Source organism: Eleutherodactylus coqui, chromosome 2 (genome assembly GCF_035609145.1).
Source record: "Eleutherodactylus coqui strain aEleCoq1 chromosome 2, aEleCoq1.hap1, whole genome shotgun sequence".
In the NCBI taxonomy this organism is placed as follows: domain Eukaryota; kingdom Metazoa; phylum Chordata; class Amphibia; order Anura; family Eleutherodactylidae; genus Eleutherodactylus; species Eleutherodactylus coqui.
The window spans coordinates 193,353,055-193,379,872 of NC_089838.1; the positions used below are offsets into that span (position 1 = coordinate 193,353,055).

General features: G+C 39.0%; 1 protein-coding gene across 2 annotated transcripts in view; it reads right to left on the reverse strand.

Moving 5' to 3' along the window:
* The window catches only part of PLXNA4 (plexin A4), a 683,798-nt gene that overhangs the window by 108,199 nt on the left and 548,781 nt on the right, over positions 1-26,818 (reverse strand). For both annotated transcript variants that reach the window (XM_066592134.1, XM_066592133.1), the window contains 6 exons: positions 20,797-20,893; positions 18,074-18,264; positions 12,516-12,667; positions 10,946-11,063; positions 4,035-4,171; positions 1,255-1,422 (listed from right to left, as the gene is read on the reverse strand). In XM_066592134.1, coding sequence (XP_066448231.1) covers positions 1,255-1,422; positions 4,035-4,171; positions 10,946-11,063; positions 12,516-12,667; positions 18,074-18,264; positions 20,797-20,893 — 863 coding nt within the window. The remainder of the gene's footprint in view (positions 1-1,254; positions 1,423-4,034; positions 4,172-10,945; positions 11,064-12,515; positions 12,668-18,073; positions 18,265-20,796; positions 20,894-26,818) is intronic.

Genomic DNA, 26,818 nt, shown 5'->3' on the forward strand with positions numbered 1-26,818 from the left:
TGCATGGCTGAAATTGTATTAACCCAGCAATGGTCCTTTTTTCATGCTGAAGCATACTGTCTGCTCTTTGATAGTGCAGTGTTCAGGTCTGTGATGCTGTGCTTTCTACCCGGCAGTCCTCCTGTTTGGATATAATTATACTGAGGCATGCAGGATCTCCAGCTTGTAAATTGCTCTGCAGCCTCTAAATAAAATGATGTAAACAAATTCCTGGATATTCTTTGTGCATGATGCACTAATTGGAAGGATTTGTAGAGATGTCAGCTGTTTTTCCCAAGTCACATATTCCTCTGCTTAGATCTTTGGTTTGTCATGCAATGCTAAATACCTCTTTTAGTTTGTTTTGGCTTGTAAAGGAAAAAAGTGACAGGTACAAAGCAAAAGGCTGTTTAAAACATCATAGAGTTTCCGTAATAAAGTCTGCTCCGATATTTCCCCCCTTACCTCTTCACAGGCTTCTATATTTGGATCTTAACTTTCAGCAATGTTCAGCAAGGTGACCAAAACCAATAGCTGTTACACTGCATGGCATGTAATGTCCGTAAAATGGGATTACGGTAAAACCTTTCAAAATTCCACCACTTTGAGAAGATCACCCCCTTATCCTGACCAGATCTCCTTTGACAGGTCTTCTGATCTACTATGTATTTTCTCTATTGGACATCTTCTTCAAGAGGATCCCCCCTCCAAGAAGTCCACTTTTGAATACAATTTTCATGGGTTATCCCAAAGAAGTTTCACTTTATTTGACAATACAGATGTTTTTTCCTTAACTTGTTTCTTGACGTATCCCGAGATGTGTGGCATGAGATGAGCAGCTTTGAAAAAACATGATTTCGCAATGATCTGCCTCAAGATATCTATGCTATATGGGTCTGTCTGTGGCCACCCAGTGGTTGTGATGTGCATTGTTGCCTGTGAAGTGTTTTACTAGTATGTTGCACTGAATTTAACCAAATTCAAGTACAGGGAAGGGTGGACATATCTTTATGTCTTTTCACAGTTACGATAAATAGCAAAATATTGTACTGTGGTGGATTTGTAAATGTAGCAGAGCTGATGAGTATCTGTAGTACATGTCACAGAGCCATTTTTATACCTCATCTGTCATCTGTGTTTGTTTACATTTGTGTATCATTTAGAGTTATCTGTTGCACCTCCAAAAATGGAGTGAGCCCCGCTACATATGTAGACACAAACTGTTATTTATCTTGCCTAGAACTCTAGTATAGTTTATGACAACCTCTACTGTACCTGAAAATACTCCATTCTGGTTCAATTTTCACAATTCTAGGATCTTCCACATACTCAAACTGCAATTCTTGATGGATCTTGGCTCTGTCTATCTGAACGGTCACTTCTACCTTCTGCAAACCTTTAAGAGAAGCTGTGGTGTTGCAGAAGATCTCAGTCTGTGTTCTCCTGACAGGGCAATAAATGGAAAAAAAAAATACTTAATCAAGTAGTAAATACTGTGATGAAAGGCAACTAAATGAAATTATGGTGCTGTTAGTGGACATGACAGGTTGCCGGGTGATGTATTTTTTATACTCACCGCTCCCATGATCCAGCGGTGTCCTCTCTGAAATTGGCACATGGCACGAAAATCTGACTCTTTTCAGAGTCCCATGATAGCCCTCTCCTATACAAGTCTATTGGAGAGCGCACGCACAGAACTCTTAACCCTTTCCAATCCACTGTCTGACGTCTGAAGACAATATGATTTAAGGCTGTACAGCTCCGATGTTGGAAGACGTCTGTCGAGGTTCTCTTACTGTATGTTACCAGCCTCTCTGCTGTCGGAGCCTATCCAATGTGTCACCTCATGCAGTACTGGCTTTAGCCAGCATATACCGCCATTGTATAACAGCAGAAAAAGAGTAAGCCCCCCTAGGAAAACCAGGATACAAATTGGATTGGAAAGGGTTAAAAGAGTCTGATTTTTGTGTGCCACCAGCACTTTAGAGGGGACACCGCTGGATCATGGGAGCAGGTGAGTATAAAAAATACATTACACAGCAACCTGTCACATCCCCCAACAGCACCTTAACTAAACACCCTTTTACACGGAATGCTTATCGTTTAAAGAAGCAAAAAGGAAGAATAATCATTTAGTGTAAACGCAGCTAACAATCGAACAATACATCGCTTTTCGTTAATTGCTCATTTTATACAGGCATAAAAATCATCCTTGGCTCAATAATCGTTGAGTTTTAATACCAATCATTCAGTTGCTCTCATTCACTTATACCGTAAATGTGATTGACTGAACAATTCTTCGTGTGAATGAGCCAACAATGTATCTGCCTGTGTAAACAGGCTGCCCAAACGAATGAGCGAACTTTGACATTGTTTAATTGTCATTCGTTCAAACGAGAAATCGCCAGGTCTTAGTTTATGATGCTGTGGGGACATGACAGGTTCCTTTTAAGACAAGTATCAATAAAAATGTGCAATAATATGGCTGCAATATTAAACTACAACTGCAGTAAGATACAGATTAAAGTTATAGAAGTATACAATAATAATTAACCGGAGTTCCATTACAGTTAATGGAGTAGAGTAATAGAGGAAAAAATGGTGGAGCAATCCCGAAGAAGAAGTAAAGGAATGAAGTAGAAGTTTGGAGTTTGTCTTTTGATTTTGGAAGGTGCAGCCCACCCTGTATAACGTTATACCCAATGGGTAAACACATATTCAATAACAAGCAAAGGAAAAAAAACTTTCTTTTGAAGTGATGAATGTGGCACAACCTTCAGATGTGATATAATTGACTGAAATTGGATATTGCCAAAAAGTTCTCAGTTTATTATTAAAGCCAGCTTGTATACGCATCCCAGGTATGTGAACCTCTTCCTCAGTGGCAGCTGAGGATACACGTCTAAATCGCTGATAATGTATCTGACAGATTGGTTTTTAGCAATGGCTGTTCTAATCCAGCAAACTAACTGTTAACCTGCCCTGGACTCTGCTGCTCACCTGTTCCTTGTTTGTTTGCTTTATATACTTGTGTACTTTTCAGTTTCCCTTGCTTGATGATCTATATTCTTCTAAGTTCCAATGTTCTTAAGTTTTCTGCTCCTATGTCTTTCTGTTTGGACCCAAGCCACCTGTTTTGGTTGCACCCCTGGGTTCCTAGTTCTGTGTACCTATTCATGATCTATGTTTTATTAAAGTTTGTACTCCTAAGAATTCTGCTGTGTCCTACCTGATCATCACTGCTGGTCTCACCCTAGAGAGGAACCCAATCTTGCCTGTGGGACCTCAACTCAGTGACATCGTACCATGTCAGAAGTTTTGATTGGTGGGGATCTGAGTACTGAAAACCCCACCAATCTCTAGAATGAACAGGCAGGAGCTCTTATTTGCTGTGCCAACTTGGTTGTTTCTCTCACCACTCAAAGAAAGTCTATGGATTCCATACACCGCTTGCAATAACAGCCAAATGGACATAACATTCAGCTGAACACTTCTGCACCTTCATTTTAATGATCGTGGGGGTCTCAGTAACCAGACCCCAACCAATTAACGCTTCTGACGTGTCACTATGACATGCCAAGGGTTTTTTAAAAAGTTAGTTAAGTTAGTTAGAGTGTTAGGGCAGCAGAATGCAGTCCTAAGGTCTCACTCATGACTTGAAGGTTGTCCCATGTGTAGTAGCCGTTGCTGGTTATTGCACCCTTAGGCTTGCCTCACACAGGCGTTCTACTTTGGTTTTCAGTGGCCAACACCGGCTTCCACAACTCTTCATCATTGATGAGGAGAGCTAAATGCCCAAAAATAGAACAGACATCACTCAAAAATCGTGGAGCTGAAAAGTGCAGCGATTGAGTGGCTGTCTGAGCGGTCCCATTGAAAACAATGGGTGTGTTCTACTGCTGAAAGAGCCGCACTAATTGTGGTAAAAAGCACCTGTGTGAGGGAGGCCTTAATCAAGATGAAGCTTTCAGAGAAACTCTGAAACCCAAAGCTAAGTCCAATAATGTCATTTTTCTAAGAGGCAAATGAATAAAAAATGCTGAAAGTTAATATACCTGTCAAAGATACATGGCTGCTCCCCAAACATCACTTTGACACTGCTCCCAGCATTCAGGTTGGTTCCAGTGATTGTCACTTGTGTCCCTCCTGAGACTGGTCCTTGTATAGGCTCCAATTTAGACAATGCCAGATTCTAGAAAGAAAAATGATGTAATTATATACAGTAACTGCAAAGAAAAGGATAACTTTAAAGGTGTTTTCCGTGTGCCTGTATATTTCACACTGGGTTCTGCTTTGCATCAGGGCACTGAACAGAATGTTTTCTAATCACGTAGCTATATCAAGCTTTTTTCTACACAACGGGTTAACATTTGTCCCATTGTGTGTCCTAGTAATAACTCAAACATATATCTGCTAAAACACAAATCCGCTCGCAGCTTTGTGTAACCCTATTGTGGATTTAACCTTGCCACCACCAGAAATATCAGAAGCCCGAAGGGATTCATTTTTGTATTTATAACATGGTAACATATGATTACAATCTAATACTGAAGATCACAATGATACAAAAATAAACCATAAAAATGTCTATTTCAGAAATGAAAATGTAGAGTGTACACTTAGATTAGCATTTTAATGGAAAAACTCCTAAGGACCGCAGGAGAGGAGAACATCTGCATTCAAGTGATGAGTTGGGCAGGAGTGACAGGATATTCAAAAACAATGGAATCAGTTACTATATGAAAGCTGAACCTGCTATTCCGTGACTATTTGCGAGTTACTACATTCTGATCTGGAAAACATCAGCTCAAACATAAATGCAAGTGGCAGTTTTAGTGCCTGTAGGTACTATATTAGTGGATAATCAAGAATATTCTATAATAGAAAGGTCAGATTACATAACATGACACAAAGTTGTATTGTTCGGAGTAAAGGACCACCATTAATTCTACATCATACGGTATCACTAAGGAAGTTTGCAACTTTGATTTAATTTATTTCTATCATTGCATTTCCCTTGTGCATTTGTTGCTCCAACGAAAAAAACGTAAACAAGTTATTAAACAAATTAAGCTCCAAAAATGAATATAATATGACATCTGGCCATTATTTATGGGTAATTTGAGAACAGGAAAAACAATATATTGGGAGACCTTATCAAGTCACTTGTCATCTAGCACAAAAAAGTTGCAAATTTTGGTGCATGCCATAATTACTCTAAAAGTTGTAATTTTCTTGGATTCTCTTCCACTCTCACCACATTTCAAAAACGTGAGTGGGGCTTAGCAGGAAAGGAGAGGTCTCTTGCAGACCCACAGGTTTATTAGAATTTACTTAAAAAAGATGAATTTTTGGTGGTTCCTTATTTAAAGAGGAATATTTGCATGGTAACGTGTCATGGTAACACTTTTCATTCCATAAAGAGCTAAACGATGTACAATGGTATACATTGGTGGATCATTAGATTTACAAACATAACTTGGGTCATAAGTGAGGCTCATCATTTGGAACAAATGATGGATCGGAAAGAGTATGGATCAGAACTATTCCAATGAAATGACATAAATGGGACATCTTGATATGTATTTTTCTTGTTTTTTAGAGTAGAATATGACTCAAATTACACCTCTGATTGCCAATCTTAGAACCTGAAAGTGACTGATTAATACAATACAAAAGAACTCAGCTATATTTACTCCTGGATAAACAGGGACTTTAACCTAGACATTATCCATAGAGTTCAACAATACAAATGATTGCTCAATAAGGCGCAAACATTATGTATAGTACAGCAAGATAGTAATGTTTGTGACTGGTCGAATATTGGAAGGTAGTTGAATTAGATACAAAGAAATATCAATTATTCAGGCCTACAGTTATGAATATTTAAATGACTATTTGCAGTATGATCAGAGAGGGAGCTATCTTGTTTAATTGTTTAATTCATGCAAACAGTAGAATACCTCTGAGAATGATAAAATAGAATAACAGGGAACACTTTGTTCAAGTTTAAACTTTTCAAAGTTTAAGTGTCGCCATTCCCACTGACCCAGAACAGACCTTAAATATACATTGGATAGAAACCAATTTCAAGTAGTGCAATTCCTGAATAGGAATGACAGCAATTCAGTTGCAGGGGGACACTCAAGCTCACAGGAGTCCATCAAGGGCTGAAGTAACATATCAAACAGAAATTGTCTGTCTTTGGTTTCCATGCTACTGCTCAATCCCAAGCTGCCACTAGAAGCACCTGCAACATCAAGTTTCGACTGGACCACCATTGGACTTTGCAGGACTAAATGCTAGAGTGGAAATGCATTCTCTGTAGTGATGAAACAGGGCCCACTATCTGGTAGTAATATTTTGATTTGGTAGATGCTTTACACCACCAGGAGCCTCGTGTGGTGCAGTGTGTTACGGAAACTGAAGGTTGCAGGTTCAATCCCCGAATGGTAGCCGGCTCATGGTTGACTCTGCCTTCCATCCTCCTGGGGTCAGTAAAATGAGTACCCAGCTTGCTGGTGGGTAAAGAATGACTGGGGAAGGCAATGTAAACCACCCCACAAAAACAGTTTGCCAAGAAAACATCACGATGTGACGTCAACCTAGGAGTCAGTCATGACTCAATGCTTGCACCAGGGAACTTTGCCTACCTTACACCACCAGAATGTGTAGTTTGTTGGATTAGGGACAATACATCTAGAATTATTCAAATATGAACCCACTTGCCAATAACTTATTTATTTGTTTTAATGTCTTAACACTTAAAGGGGTTTATCCTGCACTAGAAAAAAGGCTTTGCTGTTTTCCCAAGAATATTGTCACATTTGCTCTTCAGCTGCAGCTGGTATTACATCTCATGCTCATTCAAGTGATAGGAGATGAATTGTAATTACTAGTAAGCTGTGGTGCTGTTTTGGAACGGTATATATTGTATGCACTGTAGATGTGGTGCAGTACACCCTTCTCTCTGGCCGTGCACAAACCCTTTAAACATTTGTGACGCAATTACTTTTACAAAGATTTCTTACTATACATTCTAAAACAGAAGATTCACCAAATCAATGCATTCCTTTTTACTTTTTCCCTTCCTTTTTCTTGTGGGTATTGAGGATTAAAGCCAGCTCTGTGAGACAGATTTTACTATTGTCTGTGCCGCCCTTGGACAATCAATGGCTCTTTAAGTATCCTAGACACCCTGCTGTATCTGAAGTGAAATACCTGGAGGTATATCTAAATGGTATCATACATTCTTTTATTTCTTATTCGTTCAGGATTTGAAAGGTTCCTCATTTTCTAAAAAAGTTTGTAGAATGTGTATTCTTTGGGGCATTCAGCCTTCAACCTATCAATATTTAAAAATTTTTTTATCTTAACAATCACCTTCTTGTATAGAGTGGTTTAGATGGATGGAGTCATTTAAGCAAAATACATCATTTTACGGTGAAGATTATGACATGAATCATGATAGGATGTCTTCTGGGAGAGACTGGAATAGGCAAGACTGCAGTTCTATTGGGATATCTATGCTCCAAGTTCGTTTGAGTCTTTTAAGGCACTTCAGAACCTCTGCGTGTCTGTACACTACCATATAATATGTATTAAATATATTATTACTGGCTGGCATTTGGGAAAAGCCAGAAGCAGTTGGATGTGGCAGTATATTGAAGCCATATATGGCAGTGTTCATCAATTTAAAATGTAACCTTTACCAAATTTCTGTAACTTCAGTCACTTTTAGTACATTATTGAGTTTTCAAACTCCTGTTCCAATATTTTTAATATTGTTGGGCTACCCATGCTGACAGAACCCTCCCTTACTTTCAGATACAGCAGTGAAAGTATAACTTATTTTGGATGGACTCTATTAAGAGATTCATGAAATCTGAGTTGCGAACCTTTAAGAGTTCCTGGAACCTTTATTTAAAAAATCCCATGAGTTCCCAGTAAACGAGGAAATGGTGTAGTGGGAGATTATAATTGAAAATCAGTTAGGTAAGATATTTAGAGTATATATATATTTGTGGCAACTCATAGGATTACCTATTTCTAATGTTTACAATAATCTGCAACCTAACCAGGGTGTGAAAAACAGATAAAGAAAAGTTTCACTAGCAGATTTAATGGTATTAGTAGACATTATTTTAATTCTACAATATATAGGTATTTTTTTTATTTAACTTTAAGTTGATATGTAGGATTAGAAAAACAGCTGCTTTCTTTCAAAAACAGTGCCCAACCTATTTATGGTTGATGACTGATATTAATGCTCAGCTTTCTTGCAAATACCACCACATGACAGTCGCATCACGATTTGTTCTCGGACAATGTATGAACCTCTCTTCTGCGGAGCACAAGGCAAGATTTGGCAATCATGGGTATACATGGTGACTAGAGTGACTTTTACTGTTGGCAGATTGTTGGTGCCAGTATTTCTGAAACAGTCAAACTTGTTAGCTGTTCCTGAACAACAATATCAAGAGTGTACCAAGACTGGTTAATCATGGGCAGAACATTTGACAGAAGATCACAGAGTAACAGGCCATATTGATCCTAGAGGTAAGTGTTGGGTGACATGTCTTGTAACTCAGTAACAACATGGCACAGTGGACCAACTGATCCAGTAGTACAACAGCGGGGAAGTTAGACAAATTTCCAGAATGACTGGGGTTCAATAGCCAAAGACCAATTGGGTGCCCCTGATGACCCCATGTCATCATGAACAACACCTTGCATGTGCCCAGAAGCTAGGACCATCAGTCATCATACCAGAATCCTTGAATTGTGAACACTATAGGGACCTGTTAACTGACCATCCACACCTATATCTTCCGGAAGTATTTCCTGACCAAGGTGCTATCTTTCACCAGGACAATATTCTTTTTCATCAAGCTCAGATCACTAGGGAGTGGTTAAAAAACACAACAATGAATTCTCCACACTGCCTTAGCCCCCAAACTTACTGGATTTGTGCATCAACCGATAGAGTTGCTGCTGGGTATGTGTCAAGTTAAGTATGGAGGATGTTCACCACCTTATGAAATCTGATCCCCTAATGTCTGAAAGTCATGATTGCCCTATAAGGTGGACTAATCCATTATTGAGTAGGTGTTCACAATGCAGTGATCTTCAGTATATAGTCTATTTTAACAATTATTACATAGTAGCATTATATCCCACAGCACTGATTGGTCATACAAAAATGTCTTTTTATTACCTTGTATCATGGGAGAAATATAATGAAGCATCAGAGAGGAAAAGCATAATTTTTGGAAATATTTTACAATAATCTACTGTTCACATGTTAATGTATTGTATATGAAGCACAGTTATTCCTCAGTCCTTTTTATTGTTATTCTGACTTTAGTAAATGAATGTAGCAGGGCCTAATTTGTCATTTTAAATATTTATTTTGTGCAGTGTGATAGCTCTGATGACACTGTAGGTTAATCTATCATTCTACCATAGACAGAGTGGATCCAAATCACAAAATTAGCTTTGTTATCTCGCCAAACTCAGTTCTGCTACACCTGCATCAGTTGCTGAACTGTGCACTTCATGTTCTATATACTCTGGCGAGGCTATAGTTAACATGAAGAGTAAATGCAAAAGAAACATTGCTGAGCTCAGCGGACATGCTGGGTGCCAATCCTGCTCCTGTTTAGTACTATTCATGAAGAAACGAATTACTCAAATCAAGTTGCATTACCCATCACCATGAAGAGGCAAAGGCAAATTCTCCAAGAGATAAACTCTCTTTCCTAATGTGCCCTTTTCAGATGAAATAATTAAGGAAAGTGTGCAATGCAGTCAATTTTCAGTAACACTTCACTTCAAATGTTCCATCATTACAAACTCATTAGATGCTTGTGCAGATCTCGCATGCTTTTCCCACAGGCATTCCAATGCAATTTACTGTTAATGAACACTTAAAAACACTTCCGGATTAAGTTGTTGCAACAATAGATGTGATGAACTATAAAGTTGCATTAAAAAATCAGTCTTCCATTCAGTATACTTCTCATATGCCCCAGATATATGGAAGATTAGAAAAGCTAAGTATGCAAATCTACACTTCCAATAGGTTTAACACTGCTGATACTAAAGAGGTCTGTGTCACTGTAAGGCAATGGTCCATGGATTTATTTCACATTGGAAGCCCAGCACTCATTGCCATGTCGCTAGCCTTTCATTCCATAAGCATTACAGTTTAGTATCTAATGAATGCTGAATTATTGATCTATATACATTAAATGAGTTTTAATGGCTTTTGCTGGCTATAACATTTTGCATCAACTAATATTTGGGTATGAGCAGAACGAGAAACTTAACAGCATAAACCTTTGAAAGGAGTTGTCCAGCCTTATGAGATTTATTGCGAAGAGCTTACAATTAGTGTTGCATGAACTGAACCAGTAGAACCCTGTACACTTGTCTAAGTAAAGCGTATGCCCAGCTATGAGTGAGAAATGTATTAAAAGGCACATTTCTTAATATATTTGTCTTATTGGGTGCTCCTCTCATGCACCAGATGGAAACCTATACCAGCTATGAGCTGGTGAGTTGGAGTAGACTTCTAGTGTAATGTATGCTGGTTTACCAAATGTAATGGGCCATGTGCGGCCACAACCCATAATGCTAGGCCCCATCCACTTCTTTACAAAAGTGACACACTCTGACAAAAATGCCCAAAAAGTCATAATTATGATGCATGTTACAAAATTATGACTTTTGTACACTACAAAACTAGTGCAAAGGCATAAAGGACAATAGATAGGCCCCAAAATGTAATTGTGATTCATAAGTCATTCACTTGTGGGCACATTTACAAGTTATAGTCTGACAGCTTTTAGAACATTTCTACTTTTGGAAAGCCTTGCATTCACCATTCAATATACAGAGTGACGACATAAGACTTGACTTTAATGCAATATTTGTATGTTAGACTTAATGCATTTTAACTTACCACAAAGTAGTACAGCAATGAGGATTTCACCATAAAGCCATCTCTGCACTCTCCCACACAGACATCTATAAATCCAGCATGCTGGCTTTGCTGGGCACTACCCATTTCACATACAATTCTGGAAGTATTGAAAAGAACAGAAATTAGTGTCCGAAATAATATGCATAAAACATGCAGTCATGGCAGTAATGTAAGTGACAAATGACTAGTTTAATGCTTTTTACAGTAGTTCAGCAAGACATATGCAGTCAATATACTGACAGCAGATATATACTCTATTATCAAATATAATTAATGAGTATGTCCATGATTTTAATACATATTCTCTATTTCTTTAGAAAGCAGCTCTGACCCTCTGGGACCCCAATGGTATTACTTGCAAAACTGTTGGCATCTTGCTGATGCAACTGTACAGTCTGATCAGTAAACACCTGTAGATGACTCTCGTTGATCAGAGGACCAGTATTAAGAGACTGGAGATTCAGTGTTTAGTACTAAAAAAAATGATGACTTGATTCCAGATGAAATATATTGCAAATCTACTTGTGTATTGAAATAACAATAGCATACTTGAATAAGATGGCATGGATGTACACAATGGTATGGCATGCGCCCCCTGACGGCCCTGAACATGGATTTCAATTTTGTGTTGTAGCCACTGTAAGAGATAAAGAGTAAAACCCAACTGCAAAATTGAAAAGTAGCATGTAAGAAGCAGAAATTTGCTTTCCACTTCTCTCCAACTCCTGTGGGATTGTTGCTATGGCTGAAGTAAGAAAAGTATATTCAAAATGGCCTCCTTTTGCTACGATAGGCGAAGATCATCAAGGAAGTCATCCACCGTGGTTTGCAGGAGATTCAGGTGTCAGTATGCGCTGTGAATCCCTGGAATGAACACTGGTCCAGCAAGACAATTGCTCCAAATTCCAACCCACATGTTAAAGCTGAAATTTGCATTGTCTTCTAATTGTGTTGTGTTCTTATTAGTAATCGGCACTGCATCTACACTGAAGCAGTGCTTCACCCTCACTAACATGGTCCTGTAATGATAGTGTCAGCCCTGAACTGCAATATCAAACAACTCCATGCATGTATCGTAGCAGAAGGAGGCCACTTTGAGTACGCTCTCCTTACTTCAGTCAGAGCAGCGATCCCACTGGACTCAGAGATGCAGAAAGTGGATGTCTGCTTCTAACATACTACTCTTTAACTTTGTAATTGGTTTTCACTGCCTGTCTCTTACAGGGGCCGCAACAAAAAAACAGAAATCCATGTTCTGGGGACCTTAGGGTCCTGTGCGCCATTCCATTGCGTTGCACATCCATGTCTTCCTATTGAAGTACACAATTGTTATTTGAATAAAGGACACTAGTATTGACATAGTGTGGATCCATCTGACTACACTCTGTATATTAGACATCCAGATAATTAGCAGTGGTATAAGATATCATGTAGTGCGAAATATCCATGATCAGTAAATTGCTATTTTCTGAAAAATAAATTCTTATTTCTTAGAAGAACTTTCCCTTTTCTTAAGCAAAACCACATATAATTATCAACCACAACTCACTGCTCCGCAGGGATGTATTCTTCAATCAAAGGTATACACTTGACTTCAGCAACTTTCACGTTATTCTGAATTTCCCAAAACTCCAGGCCCAAGTTTTCTCCCCTAATTGTTACTTTTGTGCCTCCATCACGGGGACCAGTTACAGGGATGATCTAGAAGAAACAAAAGAAACAAATGTTTCATATTCAGAAATGTATTACATGGTAGAAGAAGCCGTCTGTGAGTAATAATTCTATTTTCTATCCTGACCTAAACATGTCTAAGCTAATCATTCCATAACCTCTGCTGCCCTACAATACAGAGAATGCACATTTTACTAGACAATGGTATAATCCTTTGCAAACAGAATTAGTTACAAATGTGACACAGAAAATTAAAATTCCTAACTCATGATGAGGGAACACAATGGTGAAAGCAGAGGTTATGGAAAAGATGTAGATTTTGTAACATCATCTTTCCCCATTGCCTTAAGCCAAACACAAACCCTTGTAGGTCTAAGCGCTGAATGCATAATTAGCTCTCTGGTGGAAGTCTGCGGCCCCTGAGACTTGTGATAAGCTTTTATTGAGCTCTGTAGCCTCTAACTCTTCTGCAAGCATTGCTAACCTTTATAGGATGTTATTGAATACACTACACTTTGATGGATTGCTTCCTTACTTATGTTTTAATTAGTACAAGAGTGAAATGCTTTAAAGGAATAAACCATTAGTGCATTTGTATGTGTCACCGAAACAATATTAGGCTTTTGTTTTCAACTATTCTTTAGTCCTCATCCAAATATGCTTGAACTCCTTTCCAACCTGCTAACTTAAGACCTTTCTATAGTAACAGTTGACCAAGGAGATGGGGCAAGAAGACTGGCTGCATATTGAGACTATCTAAGTACTTATAAAATTACTAAGTACTATCAAAATTGGGATTATTCACCCTGGAAAAAAGACGGCTAAGAGGTGATCAAATAGCCATGTATAAGTACATGAGGGGACAATACAAGGATCTTTCCCAAGATCTGTTTACACCCAGGACCGCGACGGTAACAAGAGGACATCCATTACGATTAGAGGAAAGTAGGTTTCATCACCAACATAGAAGGGGGTTCTTTACTGTAAGAGCAGTGAGACTGTAGAACTCTCTACTGGAGGAAGTGGTGATGGCAAAATCCAGAGAGGAGTTTAAAGGGGGACTAGATGTCTTTCTGGAGAGGAAGGACATTATAGGATACAAGTGTTAGGTTAAGTGTCAATCCGGGTATACAGGCAGGTAGGAACTATTAGGGGTTGATCCAGGGAACAGTCTGATTGCCATTAGGGAGTCGGGAAGGAATTTTTTCCCCAAAAGGGCTAAATTGGCTTCTGCCCTTGGGGTTTTTTGCCTTCCTCTGAATCATCACAGGAGGATAGACAGGCTGGACTAGATGGACATTGTCTTCATTCAGCCTTACATACTATGTTACTATGTTACTTATATGGGAACAACTCAACTCACATTGCCTATAAAGACATTGACTTTTTGATCTCTGAAGCCTCTATAGACCCTTAAAGAACCCTTAAAGTCCCTGATATCTTCACCACACTATGCTTCAACTCCGAGTTTCGTAGATTTGCTCATCTCTACTTATCAGTGCTCATCTAAAAGTGTGTTTCATGATAAATTGGGACAACAGCCCTTTGTACCCAATGGCTGTCATACTATGGCTTCTTCCCCCAATTATTTACAATAATTTAGATGAAAGGTCACAAATGTAATAAACGTGGTTTAATATGACTACTGTGTTATCACCATTTGAGAAGTCTGCCCAGAAAGTGCCGTTTAATTAAGAGACATTTCCATGCTAATGTCTTGCTAGCTCACTGATAATGTGGCATGTACGTTACAGTTTAATAATTGATAGGCCATGAGGAGGCTTATCCAATATCATATATTATTCAATAAACTAATTTGATTCATTCATAATCTATCTGAATAGGACTTTAGTTACATTAAACATTTCATAAAGCACACCAGATTCCCCTATTTCTTCCTATTCTAGGACATTTTTCATGCATTTGCTGCATATTAAGCAGAGTATAATTAATGAAGGCTTATTATATCAAATAAATGCTAATAGAGAAATTAATTGCCATTCATTTTCTAATTATCAGTGAAAGTTGAGAAACAACATCTAAACGGACTCTTCTACGTGAAGAATTTAGCTGTGCACTAATCTATAGAGCCAAAATTGGAAGTGGTTGCACAACAGGATACTCAGGCTGTTCCTGAAGTGACTGACAATGCATAATGATCACTACTTATTATCAAAGACTTTAGAAGTACCGTTAAAGATATGCATTTTACCATATGTATAGTAAAGATGCAGATAAGAGAAGAGTTAGTATGAAATATCTATTTGCCAATATAGTAAGGTAATTGATTTCTTTTAAGTTGAAGTTAATGAGCAAAAAATAGTTCTTTTATCACAATTAGGGCGCGGTCAAACGAGCGTAGGCGTATTTACGTTCGCACGTGCGTAACGTTTAATCGCCGGAAAGAACGTTTTTCGGCGATCATGACCAGAGCTAGAAAGCGTATTATCGTTTGTTCCTACTTTGCAAACTATCTTTTCGGCCATCGAACATGCGTTGGAGCGTATTTCGGTCACATATGTTCCGGGTTTTTTTTGGGTTGCCGTTTTTACGCGCCGTAAAATCGCCCGTGCGAACGAATACATTGGAAACCAATGCCTCAGATGGTCACGTATATACGTTTGGGCGCAAAAACGCGCTGTTTATGCGCTCGTGTGAACGCACCCTTAGACTGTACAGCACTGAAAGTCGAGGCTTGAGAAAAATAATTACCCTAGGATTTCAATATCTAAGGCATCCAACATGGAGTGGAAACAGCTAAACTTACTAGCAGAACATTTCCTATTAGTTTACAACTACGTTACTAGTTTACTAACTTTCCATTGACTTGATAACTAAATATATTACTAAAGGCACTCTCAGACATGTGCTTTTTACTGCGATTACCACGATGTTTTGAATGCCACAGTAATCGTAGTATAATGCTCCTATTGATCTCAATGGGGCCTTGCAGACCTGCACTTGATTTTCGAGTGCTGCCTGCTCTATTTTGCTGCGTTTTTGCACTTTCGTGTCCGAAAATGATGGTAAAATCGTTATAAAATGCTGAGATCAAAATTGCGGCGTGGTGGCAATGCTGTGTGTGAGAGGGGTCTAACACATCAATACGATATTAAGAGAGCATATTATAATAACATGTAGGAACTAAATCTCAAATCAGTCTAGTGTTCTGAACCTGAGTGACCTCCACTAGAGGTACAAATGAAGCCCTGAGTTGTTCCAAATAGTAGTTCCTAGTGTATACTGTTCTCAACCAAACGCACTGTAGTACCTGCACATCAATTTCCTCTAGAGGTGCAGCTAATCCCTACTGTACTGAAAATATAAAAGTGCAGACCAAATAGTTGTACAAGCACAGTAATAAGATTGCTTTTCACCTCTTTGACATGAAAACAGCTACTTTAGTGTAGCCATCTGTTCCTATGCCAATCTCTGTAGTAAGAGATGGGTTCTGAAGAAGACGAGTTCGATAAAAGGAGTTACCAGTGTGCCGTGTTTCATAAAATCCAAAACAGTCTCATTGAATTATGGGCATTTGTCTGAAATATGGTTGTAGCTATCTCATATCTATCTATCTATCTATCTATCTATCTATCTATCTATCTATCTATCTATCTATCTATCTATCTCATATCTATCTCCTATCTATCTATCTATCTATCTATCTATCTATCTATCTATCTATCTATCTATCTATCTATCTATCTATCTCATATCTGTCTATCTATCTATCTATCTCCTATCAATGTCTTTATAGGCAATGTGAGTTGAGTTGTTTAATATCTAGGAAAGACTAGAAGCCATGGGATGAAACTGAAAGGGAGAAGACAAAAATTGAAAATTAGAAAAAACTTTCTGACAGTGAGGGTGATCAATGAGTGGAACAGGTTACCCCGGGAGGTGGTGAGTTCTCCTTCAATGGAAGTCTTCAAACAAAGGCTGGACAGACATCTGTCTGGGATGATTTAGTAAATCCTGCACTGTGCAAGGGGTTGGACCCGATGACCCTGGAGGTCCCTTCCAACTCTACCATTCTATGATTTGTTATCTCTTCCATGTTCTTTGCATGCACTATATACCAAACCACTACAATGCAGCCTGTAAAACATTACCTGAGAAATCTCGTTATCAGACTTTAATATTTTTTTTTGAGTTCTGATGGCTCTCTAAGTTCACCATGACATATGAGGAAATACATGTCATGCTCTTTTCTTTCGATACATTTGTCAAAAGTCTGTGATTTTTGCATTACGCTTTACATTCTAAAGTCGCATACATTAACATTCATTGGCAACATTAGGATACAATTGATAAACCTCCTCTCTTTCAATCAATCCTGCTTTTAGGATGAAGGTATCAAAAATAATGATATCCTTGACAAGCAAGAATTAAACTGAACACAGTCTGCTATTCAGATGATAGACAGTGGCAATCCCAGAAGCTTTAAAAAAAAATCCTTATACAAACGTACAAGTAAAAAATCCTTTTGAAATGCAATTCAGCAAGTCTGCAGCATGTGCTGTAAACTAAGTCAAACTACAGCGTAAATGCAACGCTAATACATGGCACTTTTGTTAGTGGTACAAACACTTCTTTGCAAGGAGTGCAGTGATATGGACAAAATGAAATGACATAGTGACAATGCTACATAGAAATAAATTACAATTATTAGAGGAAATGGAAAAAAATTGAGGCTTAAATGTTCAAGGCTGTACTTTAATTGAAAGCAAATTACAGTTCAAACCCAGGGTTTATGAAAGAGTAGGCGTCTACCAGCTACAAAGTCTGCTGAGGTGCTGTTGCGTTGAAATAAATACACCGGATCATAACAAGCTGTCAGACTTTACACCCGCTGCTAACAGCAGCATAATGTTACAGCTTTGCTTGTCATCTTCGGGAAGTAGTTTGCATCTGGGCAATTTTATAGTGCTCTAATTTCAAAGAGTGTCAATATAAATGTAGTCATCAGTAAATAACCTCGACTGATAATATTTTCCCCTCCTCCCATTTCATTGCCCTGCATACAGTTTTTCTCCTTGAAGGAACCTAATAAAAACATTAATGTATCCAGACTTGTTAGCTGCAAGTCTATATACAGTAGTACAGTATATCAGTTTGATTACCTCTAATGGTGTGGAGAACATAACTGAACACTTACACCCACTTCAAAAAGCCTCACAAAGCATGTACTATATACAGGACTTCAAAGCATGGTAAAAATGATCCATAAGGGCGCTAGTACATGAGTGTTAGACGCTGCCACTAATGCTGGTGGTTTCCTGCTCATTACCGGGCTGCACTTTGACTTGCTGTTGTTCCAAGTTGCAAGTCCAGGTGCAGCCCGGCAAGTATCGGCAGACCACTAGTGTTAGTAATGCTGATACTGGGACGAATGTAGACATTCATTGCATATTAATAAGAATTTCATATACACACCTGTGTTATCCGGGGATTTTCACATTTTGCATGGGTTCCCATTAGCTCGAGCCAGGGTTTTTCTAAGGTTGAACAGTGCTGTTTGAGTGTACATTTGGATTCTCCTGCACACCAGCCACATTCAAAGTCGGGATCGGCTTTTAAGCACAGGCCGCAGCTTGGTCTGGTAGCACCACACTTGTACAAATGCACTATGTTCAATAGAAAACAAAGAAGTGAAACTTACATGCTGAATATGCATTAAATCTTTCTTATTTTTTTTCCATTTAACACTTGATTGGGCAAAGTAACTAAAAAGGGGAAATCTAGTCAAAATATTATGTGATATGTCTTATGTAGATATCACTAAACACAATTTATAGAATGAAAGATGTCTATAGAGCTTAAACCTCTGATGTAATATTCTAAGCCAAGGCCATTAAAATAAATTGAATTTTGCTTAGAATTCCATGTCTGTGTGAAATCTCTGAGCTATTCCGAAGGAGTTTGAAGGGGTAATCTAGAAAGCTAACAAGATGGCCACCATCTGAAGTCTTCTGAGAAACCTGTCCTTGAATGTAACTAGTTCAGGTTGATGAGACATGAGAGGAGAGGGCAGAACCACAATGGGAGGACGTAGCCTAAACCACACTGTTCATTCCTGTCAACTCACCTGCAGCTAAAGGGTTAAACGATTAAAAAAAAAGTTTAAACCCACGCAAATGTTCTAAAACATAAAAAAAAATAGTACTTACCTGTTTTTTCTCCTGGTGATCCAGGATTGAGGTTCCGGCGCTCCCCATTTGTCTTTGTTAACAAGTGGGCAGAACTGTTTTTTCTTGCTGCTTGTGACTACTGTAGCCAATCAATGACGTCATAGCTATGTTCCAGACTCCTGCCATCATTGAGTGCTGATGCCTATAGTACAGCACATGACCGATGAGGCCAATGATTAGTTGCGGCAGTCACATTCTCTCCGCTTGTAAACAGGGACTAGGGGAAGCTGCTGGAGCATCAATGCTGGATCGCTAGGGAAAACAAAAAGTGAGTACTGATACTTTTTATGTTTTATAGCATTTGTAGGACTTTCAACATTTTTTCCCTTATTGGGTAACTCCTTGAAGACTGAGCAGATTATATTTGTATTATTGAACACATTGCTCTGAGTTTACATTCTACCAATTTAGTCATGCAGGGATCTTCGGGACCGCGGTTCTGAGGATTAACGGAATCCCAACTGTAGGACCCAGACCAATCAGAAAGGTATGCCTTATCCTTTGAATAGGGGATAATTTTATGTGTTGACACAGTCCATTTTAGTCTAGTCTACAGATCTTGACACAAATATGCAAACAACCTTTTATGTATACTGTAATATATAAAAATAATGATGGTTTTTAAGTTAATTGTGACCCTTGCCCATTGGCAATCTTCCCCTGATTTTAAGTCTCAAAGGCAATGCACACCTTTACAAATATTTTTTTTGTACTGTCAAAGCATCTGAAATAACAAATAAAGAAATTTTGCAATAAGTCTTAATACAAATGTTGTGTCTAGAGCTCATATACAAACCACAAAATACATGTCCCTATGGTAACAGACAACAGTCAAGCCCTCGGTAGTGTGGTTCTGCAGGCACACACACTTCCTTTCATTTGTTCCTGACTTTATAGTAATACGCATTCTCTATGTTAGCAAAAAAGTTGGGAACAGATGGAAGGTAGAATGGCTGCAGGATCAGACTACAGATAGTTTGTTTGATGTATGTTACCATGGAAACACACAAGTCTGCATAGGAGCTCTACAAAGAAAAAACTATAAAACAATTTTAAGGGGTTTCCCACAACTTAAAAATGCTTCACAACCACTCTGTCCTTCCTGGTTGCTGCTGACCAGGACATGTGACTTCTGCAGCCAATCACTAGCTATAGGTCACAGCTGTTACCAGTGATTGGCTGCAGCAGTCATGTGTCCTGGTCAAAAGCAACCAGGAAGAACAGAGTGGTTGTGAAGCATTTTTAAGTTGTGGGAAAACCTCTTTAATTAAGATATATTGCAAAGTTGTTTAATTAATCATTTTTTATACTGCATTGGTACAGTATACAAAAATGATCACAAAGGTGGAATAAACTTTAATACCGAAACACCTAATGCAGGATCTCATACTGGGTATATGCTTGAAAGTGGCCATTTTGAAATAGTTCTACCAAAGGTTCTGTAGTTTTATATCTAACATTTTAAAAGATCTAATAGTTGGTGGCCACAGAGGTTTTTATTAAAATACAGTGTGACACATGAAAGCAGCCACATCATTGGGTAACAGATATAGAATAGAAAACGTAGAGCTTTGTCCTCTCAAAGGGAAGGGAATCTTTAAATTATTAAAAAAATCTTTCAATGGCAACCAATTGCAAGAGATCCGGGCAGTCTTATGGTCTCTACTTTATAGATACATCAAAATACTATAAGCATATATCACCACAGCATTTTCTATAGACACAAGAGTTTTTTAAAATCCTGAATATATTTTAACAGAAAATTGAGTGTTTTGAAGGTGAGCGAATATACTAACAGTCGTCACAGAAAAAAAAATTATATGGAAATGTGTGACTGTGGAGTGATTCAATTTCAATGAGAGTTATAAGAAATGAGTACTAAAAAGGTTAGGCATATGATACTTAACGGTAGATAAGTGATGTTGCTATGGAAACTATTTTCTAGCCCAAACTAAAGTTCCACTTTACCTTTGTTCAGAGCTGGATTGTCAATGCTGAAATCCCCATTCCATACCACGGTCAGCTCCACTGGGAGACTGTCAATCTCCATGCCTTCATAGTCATACTAGAGAGAAAAAAAAGACATTTGGAATTCAGAGGCCACTTGAAATGTGTTTCTTTTTTCATTGAGGATTACATATGTCGGAAGAATGCAACATAGCAGTATGAATCTATGTTTTTAGGAACATGGACCAAACACATCACCTACCAAAGACACCAGAGGAACCAAATTTAAGGTTTGGTGTGGAAGATAACAGCTTGAAAGGAACACAGTGCTGACCCTAATGAGGTTTTGTCATTAGCAAAAAAAAAACAATACTTACCTATTCCTCCCCTGTCAGTGAGTGTTCTTATAGCATCTTCTCCTCCCCAATCTTCTCCAGTTCCCCAGGTCACAACACTGCAAGCCTGCCGGATCCTTCTCTTCTTGTTATGGAGTGTCCTTTCTTGCCATTCTTCTTCCGGCAGGTCAGTGTTGGTTACGTCACTAGTGACGTAACGTTCATTGCCTAGCAAGGAATGCCGATCTATTGCCGAGACTGTGCATGCTCGCTGTCTTGCCACGAGTGTTCATATACTATTGCAGAGAGCAGTCTAATTAGTGATCGGGTGGGCCTACTTAGTAGGCGGGCGAGTCGACTCAGTAGATGGGCCAGCCAACTCAGTAGGCACGCTAGCTTAATTAGTCCTTGGTGTTATAGATTAATGCAGAGAAAATGTGCTGTTCAGTGAGTAATTTTGTACAGGACTACTGCGCATTTGCGCACCTCATAGACTTCTATGGGGCTTCGAGTGCGCAAATGTGTACAAAAATAGAGCATTTTGCATATTTTTTCCCCCAATGGAAATGTTGGCATGTGGGGAAACCCATTGACACTAATAGGTTTTTGATTGTTGCGGTTTCCATGGTCGATTTTCTACGCATAAAACCGCACACAAAATTGCCCATGTGCAGGAAGCCTATGAGAACACAGACGCATCGCAAAGCAGTTTTTTCTTTTACCCTCCGATTAGGAAGTATGGGCGACTCTTCAATAGAATTGCCCAAAAATAGGACTTGCAGCGTTGTGAGTGAAAAGTTGCACATGTAAATCCACTCATTAAAAATAATGGGTTCTTTTCCCATGTAATTTCTGTGCATCTCACAACGCAGAGGGTGCCTTTACACAGGCGAGTTTCCAGCATGATTTCTGTGCATTCCAAGATGTACAGAAATTGCACAGGAACAGAACCCATTGTTTTGATTAAAGCTTTTACATGTGCAATTATTCTCTTTCAGGGCAAAAACACATGGCCATATGTTCAACTACACTCGCCATTACTGAGAATAGTTGGGCATGTTTGTTTTTTTTTTTCTTTAAGTATTCAAACTCTGTTCTATTGTATTAACTATGTGCGGAAAAGATTGGGCAAGTCCATCTCTTCTCTCCCGTACTATTAACGGGCGAGAATACCTCATATGAAAATGAAAGCATTAAAATCAATGGTTTCGTTTCATCCAGTTAAGCGCCAGTAATTATCACAGATGAATAACGGGACATAATCACGCCCATCTGAAGAAGCCCTTGGAAAAGAAGCCATGCAAGAGAAAAATCGCTGCATCTCCAACATTTGACCAATATCGACATACTTTACTATGAGAGCTAAAAAAAATCACACATCATGCTCGCATATACATGCAAGTTTCATGTGAGTGCAATGCGATTCATTTTACTCCCATAGGGAATAATGGGTGATTTTCACGCAGGTTTTTCACATGCTGCTATGGGAGTTTGATGCATTTTTCTTGCATAAAAATCGCATCTTTGCAGGTACGATATTGGTCTGAGTTTCTCTGACTGAACTCATACTCGCATGAAACTCACCCATATAAATGCCCCCTTAGTTCTACAAAAACCAACAATAGCACTTATATCATGGCACACTGTGCCAAATGACAGCCTCAGCTCTTCTGCATTGACAAGCACAGCACTACTAATACAAAAGCACTGCTGATTTCTATGTTACTTGACCCATACTTTTGTACAGTAATGCTATTCATCGATCAAATCCCCCCACTGTTTCTCTACAAACATATCACAGTAATTAATGACATCAAAGCATATATTGGTGGATCAGCTCTTGCAGGCTGTGCAATCCTTTAACTGAACAGTGAGCCGTAGATCTAATCAGTAATGGAAAAGCTACAGTATGTGGAAGTTCATTTTCAAGTCCAGACCGAGGAGACTTAGTATATATTTTCCATAGTGCACTCTGGTCGATGCTTTGCAGAAAGAAAACACATTGGAAACAAAGCATAAAAGATATGGCTAATCTCTAGGGGAATTATTTAACAATACATGTATTTTTTCCCTTTTTCCTATGAGTTTTTGCAAGAACGAAATACTTGTCAAGTAAATAAATCTGGGAAATATTGGGTTTGCAGTGAAAGTCTTTAAAAATAAATGACATCTAATACAATTACTGGCCTACATAGGAACACATGTACGTTTAATGACAAAGAGTTCGCACACTAGTTTTTGCCAGAGGGCTGCCATTATCTGCTGCTCCGTTGTTTCGTTCAGTCATTGCAGAGCCATGAAGCCAGATCAGCCCTGGAGAAAGTGAACATTTCAACCCATAGGACACATAAGCTATCTAAAGCTCTTTTTTTAAATGCCAAAAGGCTGATTGAACATAGCATAGAGGGGCACAATTTTAATTCTCTTTTCTATGATATGTGAAGCGTACAGTAGAGATGTCATGCTAATGTGATATTAATAAACCACCGGCTACTGTGCGGTATTAAAGGAGTTCTCCACTTGATTTTATTGTTAAGAAAAAGCTGATTAAAATCACCAGTTGAGATGGGAGCTGACATAGTGTGACCACTGGCAAGCTATTTTTTGTCATCCCCGCTGGCAGAACAGTACCATGTCAGCAAGCTCAGGGTTGGAAATCTTATTGTTTAGGATTGCCTAAGGGTATGTCCACATGAGACGTAAATGCTGAGGATTTTCCGTACATAAATTCTGCAGTATTTAAAGTAAAAGTTATGTGCAAAAGATTTACATGGTGAAGAAAAATTGTGCGCAGAATCCACAGTGGAATTGACGCTGCAGATTTTAAATCCACAGCATGTCAATTTTTTGCTGTGGATTTGATTGAAAAAAAAATAAAAATCTTGTTATTTGTATAGCGCCAACTTATTCCACAGCGCTTTCAGGTAATTTATTTATTACCCCCCAACAAGCTGGGTACTCATATTACCGACCATAGAAGGATGGATAGCTGAATCAACCTTGAGCCGGCTACCTGAACCATGCAGGGATTGAACTCACAACCTTCAGGTTGAGAGTGAGAGCTTAGGACTGCATTTCTGCTGCCTTAGCACTCTGTGCCACAGGATTGCAGATTTTATGTTTTGCAATGCAAAAGGGTGAAATCCGAAGCCAATCTGCACCAAAATCTGCTACAAAAAACAAACCATTAGGGCGGCCTCACTAGGGCTGAATGTGCAACAAATAGAACCCAATGAATTAAATTGGTTCCTTCACATGTCTTTCCATGCGCATATTGATTGCGGGGGAAAAAAAGACAACAAAATTTTAGTGCACAATTGTGCACTGAAGGCCCCCATCGCGGGCTTAAACGATAACACCTGGGCCTACCAAGTCAGCTGACCTGCTTACTAAGTAGGCTGACCCATCTTACCCAATATGGCGCTGCCGGGACCACCAGTCCGGCAGTGCAAAAAAGTACAGTGAAAGGCGCAGATAGCCCATGATTGTGCCGCCTGCATAGTGCATATACATCTTGCAATAGCATAGGTACATGCCCTCATGCCCCTGTGTGAAGCTGCCCATGGAGTGTGGATAAGGCCACTGCGAGATAGTTGCAGATTTGCTGCAGATTTTCCACTGCGGAAAATTCACAGCGAATATGGTTCATGTGAAGGTACCCTAGGAATGTTTTCACATTCTACGTGGCGGCAATTGGCGGCATTGCTCCGCGGCTATTAGGTTCTATTGAACCTAATAGCTGAATGTTCACGCTGCGGAATTCCATTGCGGAATTCCGCAGCATGAAATAAACCGCAGCATGTTCTAAATGCCGCGGAAATACGCGCGACTGGCTTTTATTGTAGTCAATGAAAGCCAGCCATCACGCTATACTTCCGCATTAGTACAGCAGAAGTACCGCGTGAATATGCGGGCCAGCCCACTGCATCATCTGATACTGCCGGAACATCATGTGTTGTACTGCACATGTGTGCTGGCCCTCTATGCGGGACACGTACGGCAGATTCGGAGTGGTAAGTATGGAGGTTTTGGGGTGGCGCCGCGGTGGACTCTGCTGCGATATTCCGCTGGCGGAGTCCGTCACGGCCGTGGTCATGAGCCCTTATGCTCATCATACTGGAATGTGGCGAAGCATATATTTTTGATATGTAATTTTTATATATGAACATTATTTATATATATTATTTTCATAACATCTCTCTTTTTGTCAACAGAAATACTAATGTGTGAAGCCATCTTCAGGTCACTTGCTTATCCCCTAAACATGGAAGTCAAATAGGTTATTCATAAATGGATTAAACACAGATGGTAGTAATAAAACTTTTAGGCCAACTACATAAAGCATCTGAAGGAATGTATTTTCTTATCCCATTCCAGTGCAATCTTTATGTGAAAACTGAGAGATGAAAGAATGTGAGCATAGACTATGTAGTTTTGTCGGTTCGAAGGGAGCCATACGTAACCTGCTCACAGTCTGATTTCTTGTCTTTAATGCTCACTGAGGCTTACACAGGGAATCTGCCGCCAGCTGCCTCTTTATATTAGCAAATTATTCATGTAACAAAAGGCACTTTTCAGGAGGTACAGCTGTTCAAGATGTTCAGGCAGAACCTCCAGGAGGGAACGCAGTACAGAGAGAATAACATACAGGTCTGACTTGGGTGTCATCCAAACTCTGAATCTACCTAAGGACCTATATATGTACTACCAGAAGATTAAGGGCAAGATTATTATTCCTGAGGGTAGTTTCTTCCCACTAATGTACAAGTGTAACAAACTGTGCTGTACACTGAGTGGAAAGGATTAGGTTTCATTAACTCATAGCCCTTTTGGCTTATGTCATCTTTAGAAATATAGCAGAAATTCTCTACTATACTTATGTTTCTTTTTACATTTCTACTGTCTCTTTGCCAAAATGTAACATAGCTGTCTCTTTCAGACATATAGTTCCTACATTTGACCGAAATCCCTCCATTCCTCTTTAGGCTGGGCTCACACAGGCGGATTTGTATTGCAGATTCCAATTAAAGCGTCCATGCAGACAATCCACGGTAAAACATGGGCATTGAAAGCCATGTATTTTTGATTTTTCATTCCCACGCGCGGATATGAATTGCGTATTCAGCGAGTGGAAGAAAAATTGTGGCATGCTCTATTTTGTCAATGGAGTCCGTGTGACCCGCAGCTCATACGCAATTAACATTGCGTATGGGCTGCAGGTACCTGCAATGGTGTGGGAAGTACAAATAAGCAAAAAAAAAAAAAACCTGTACTGTGACTGTGATCATCTGTAGTACAATTAATGGAGGTACGTAGGGTCACCAGCCGGGCTCACAGCATGCGGAATCCGACCTATTCGTGTGAGCCCGGCCTTACTCTTTAAATATCGCTCTTGTACAAATGAAATCATACATTTACTAAACATTGCTTCAGGAAATGTCAATCTGATTCCTCACTGCATATTAACCCCTACCCTGTCTTATCTCATGACATATTGCTTATATTGTATAATCAGAAGGTTTTTCTTTTACGAAAAGATAACCTGAAGATAATTATGGACCTAGCTTAATAATGGGATATTTCTCACACACAAATCTGAAAGAGAGCCTCCTTAACCACCCAAAATGTTGAGAGATATGTTTTTGACTATGAGGCACCACAGGTCAGACAATAAATACGTTTATATGTATACATTAGTCATTCTTAAA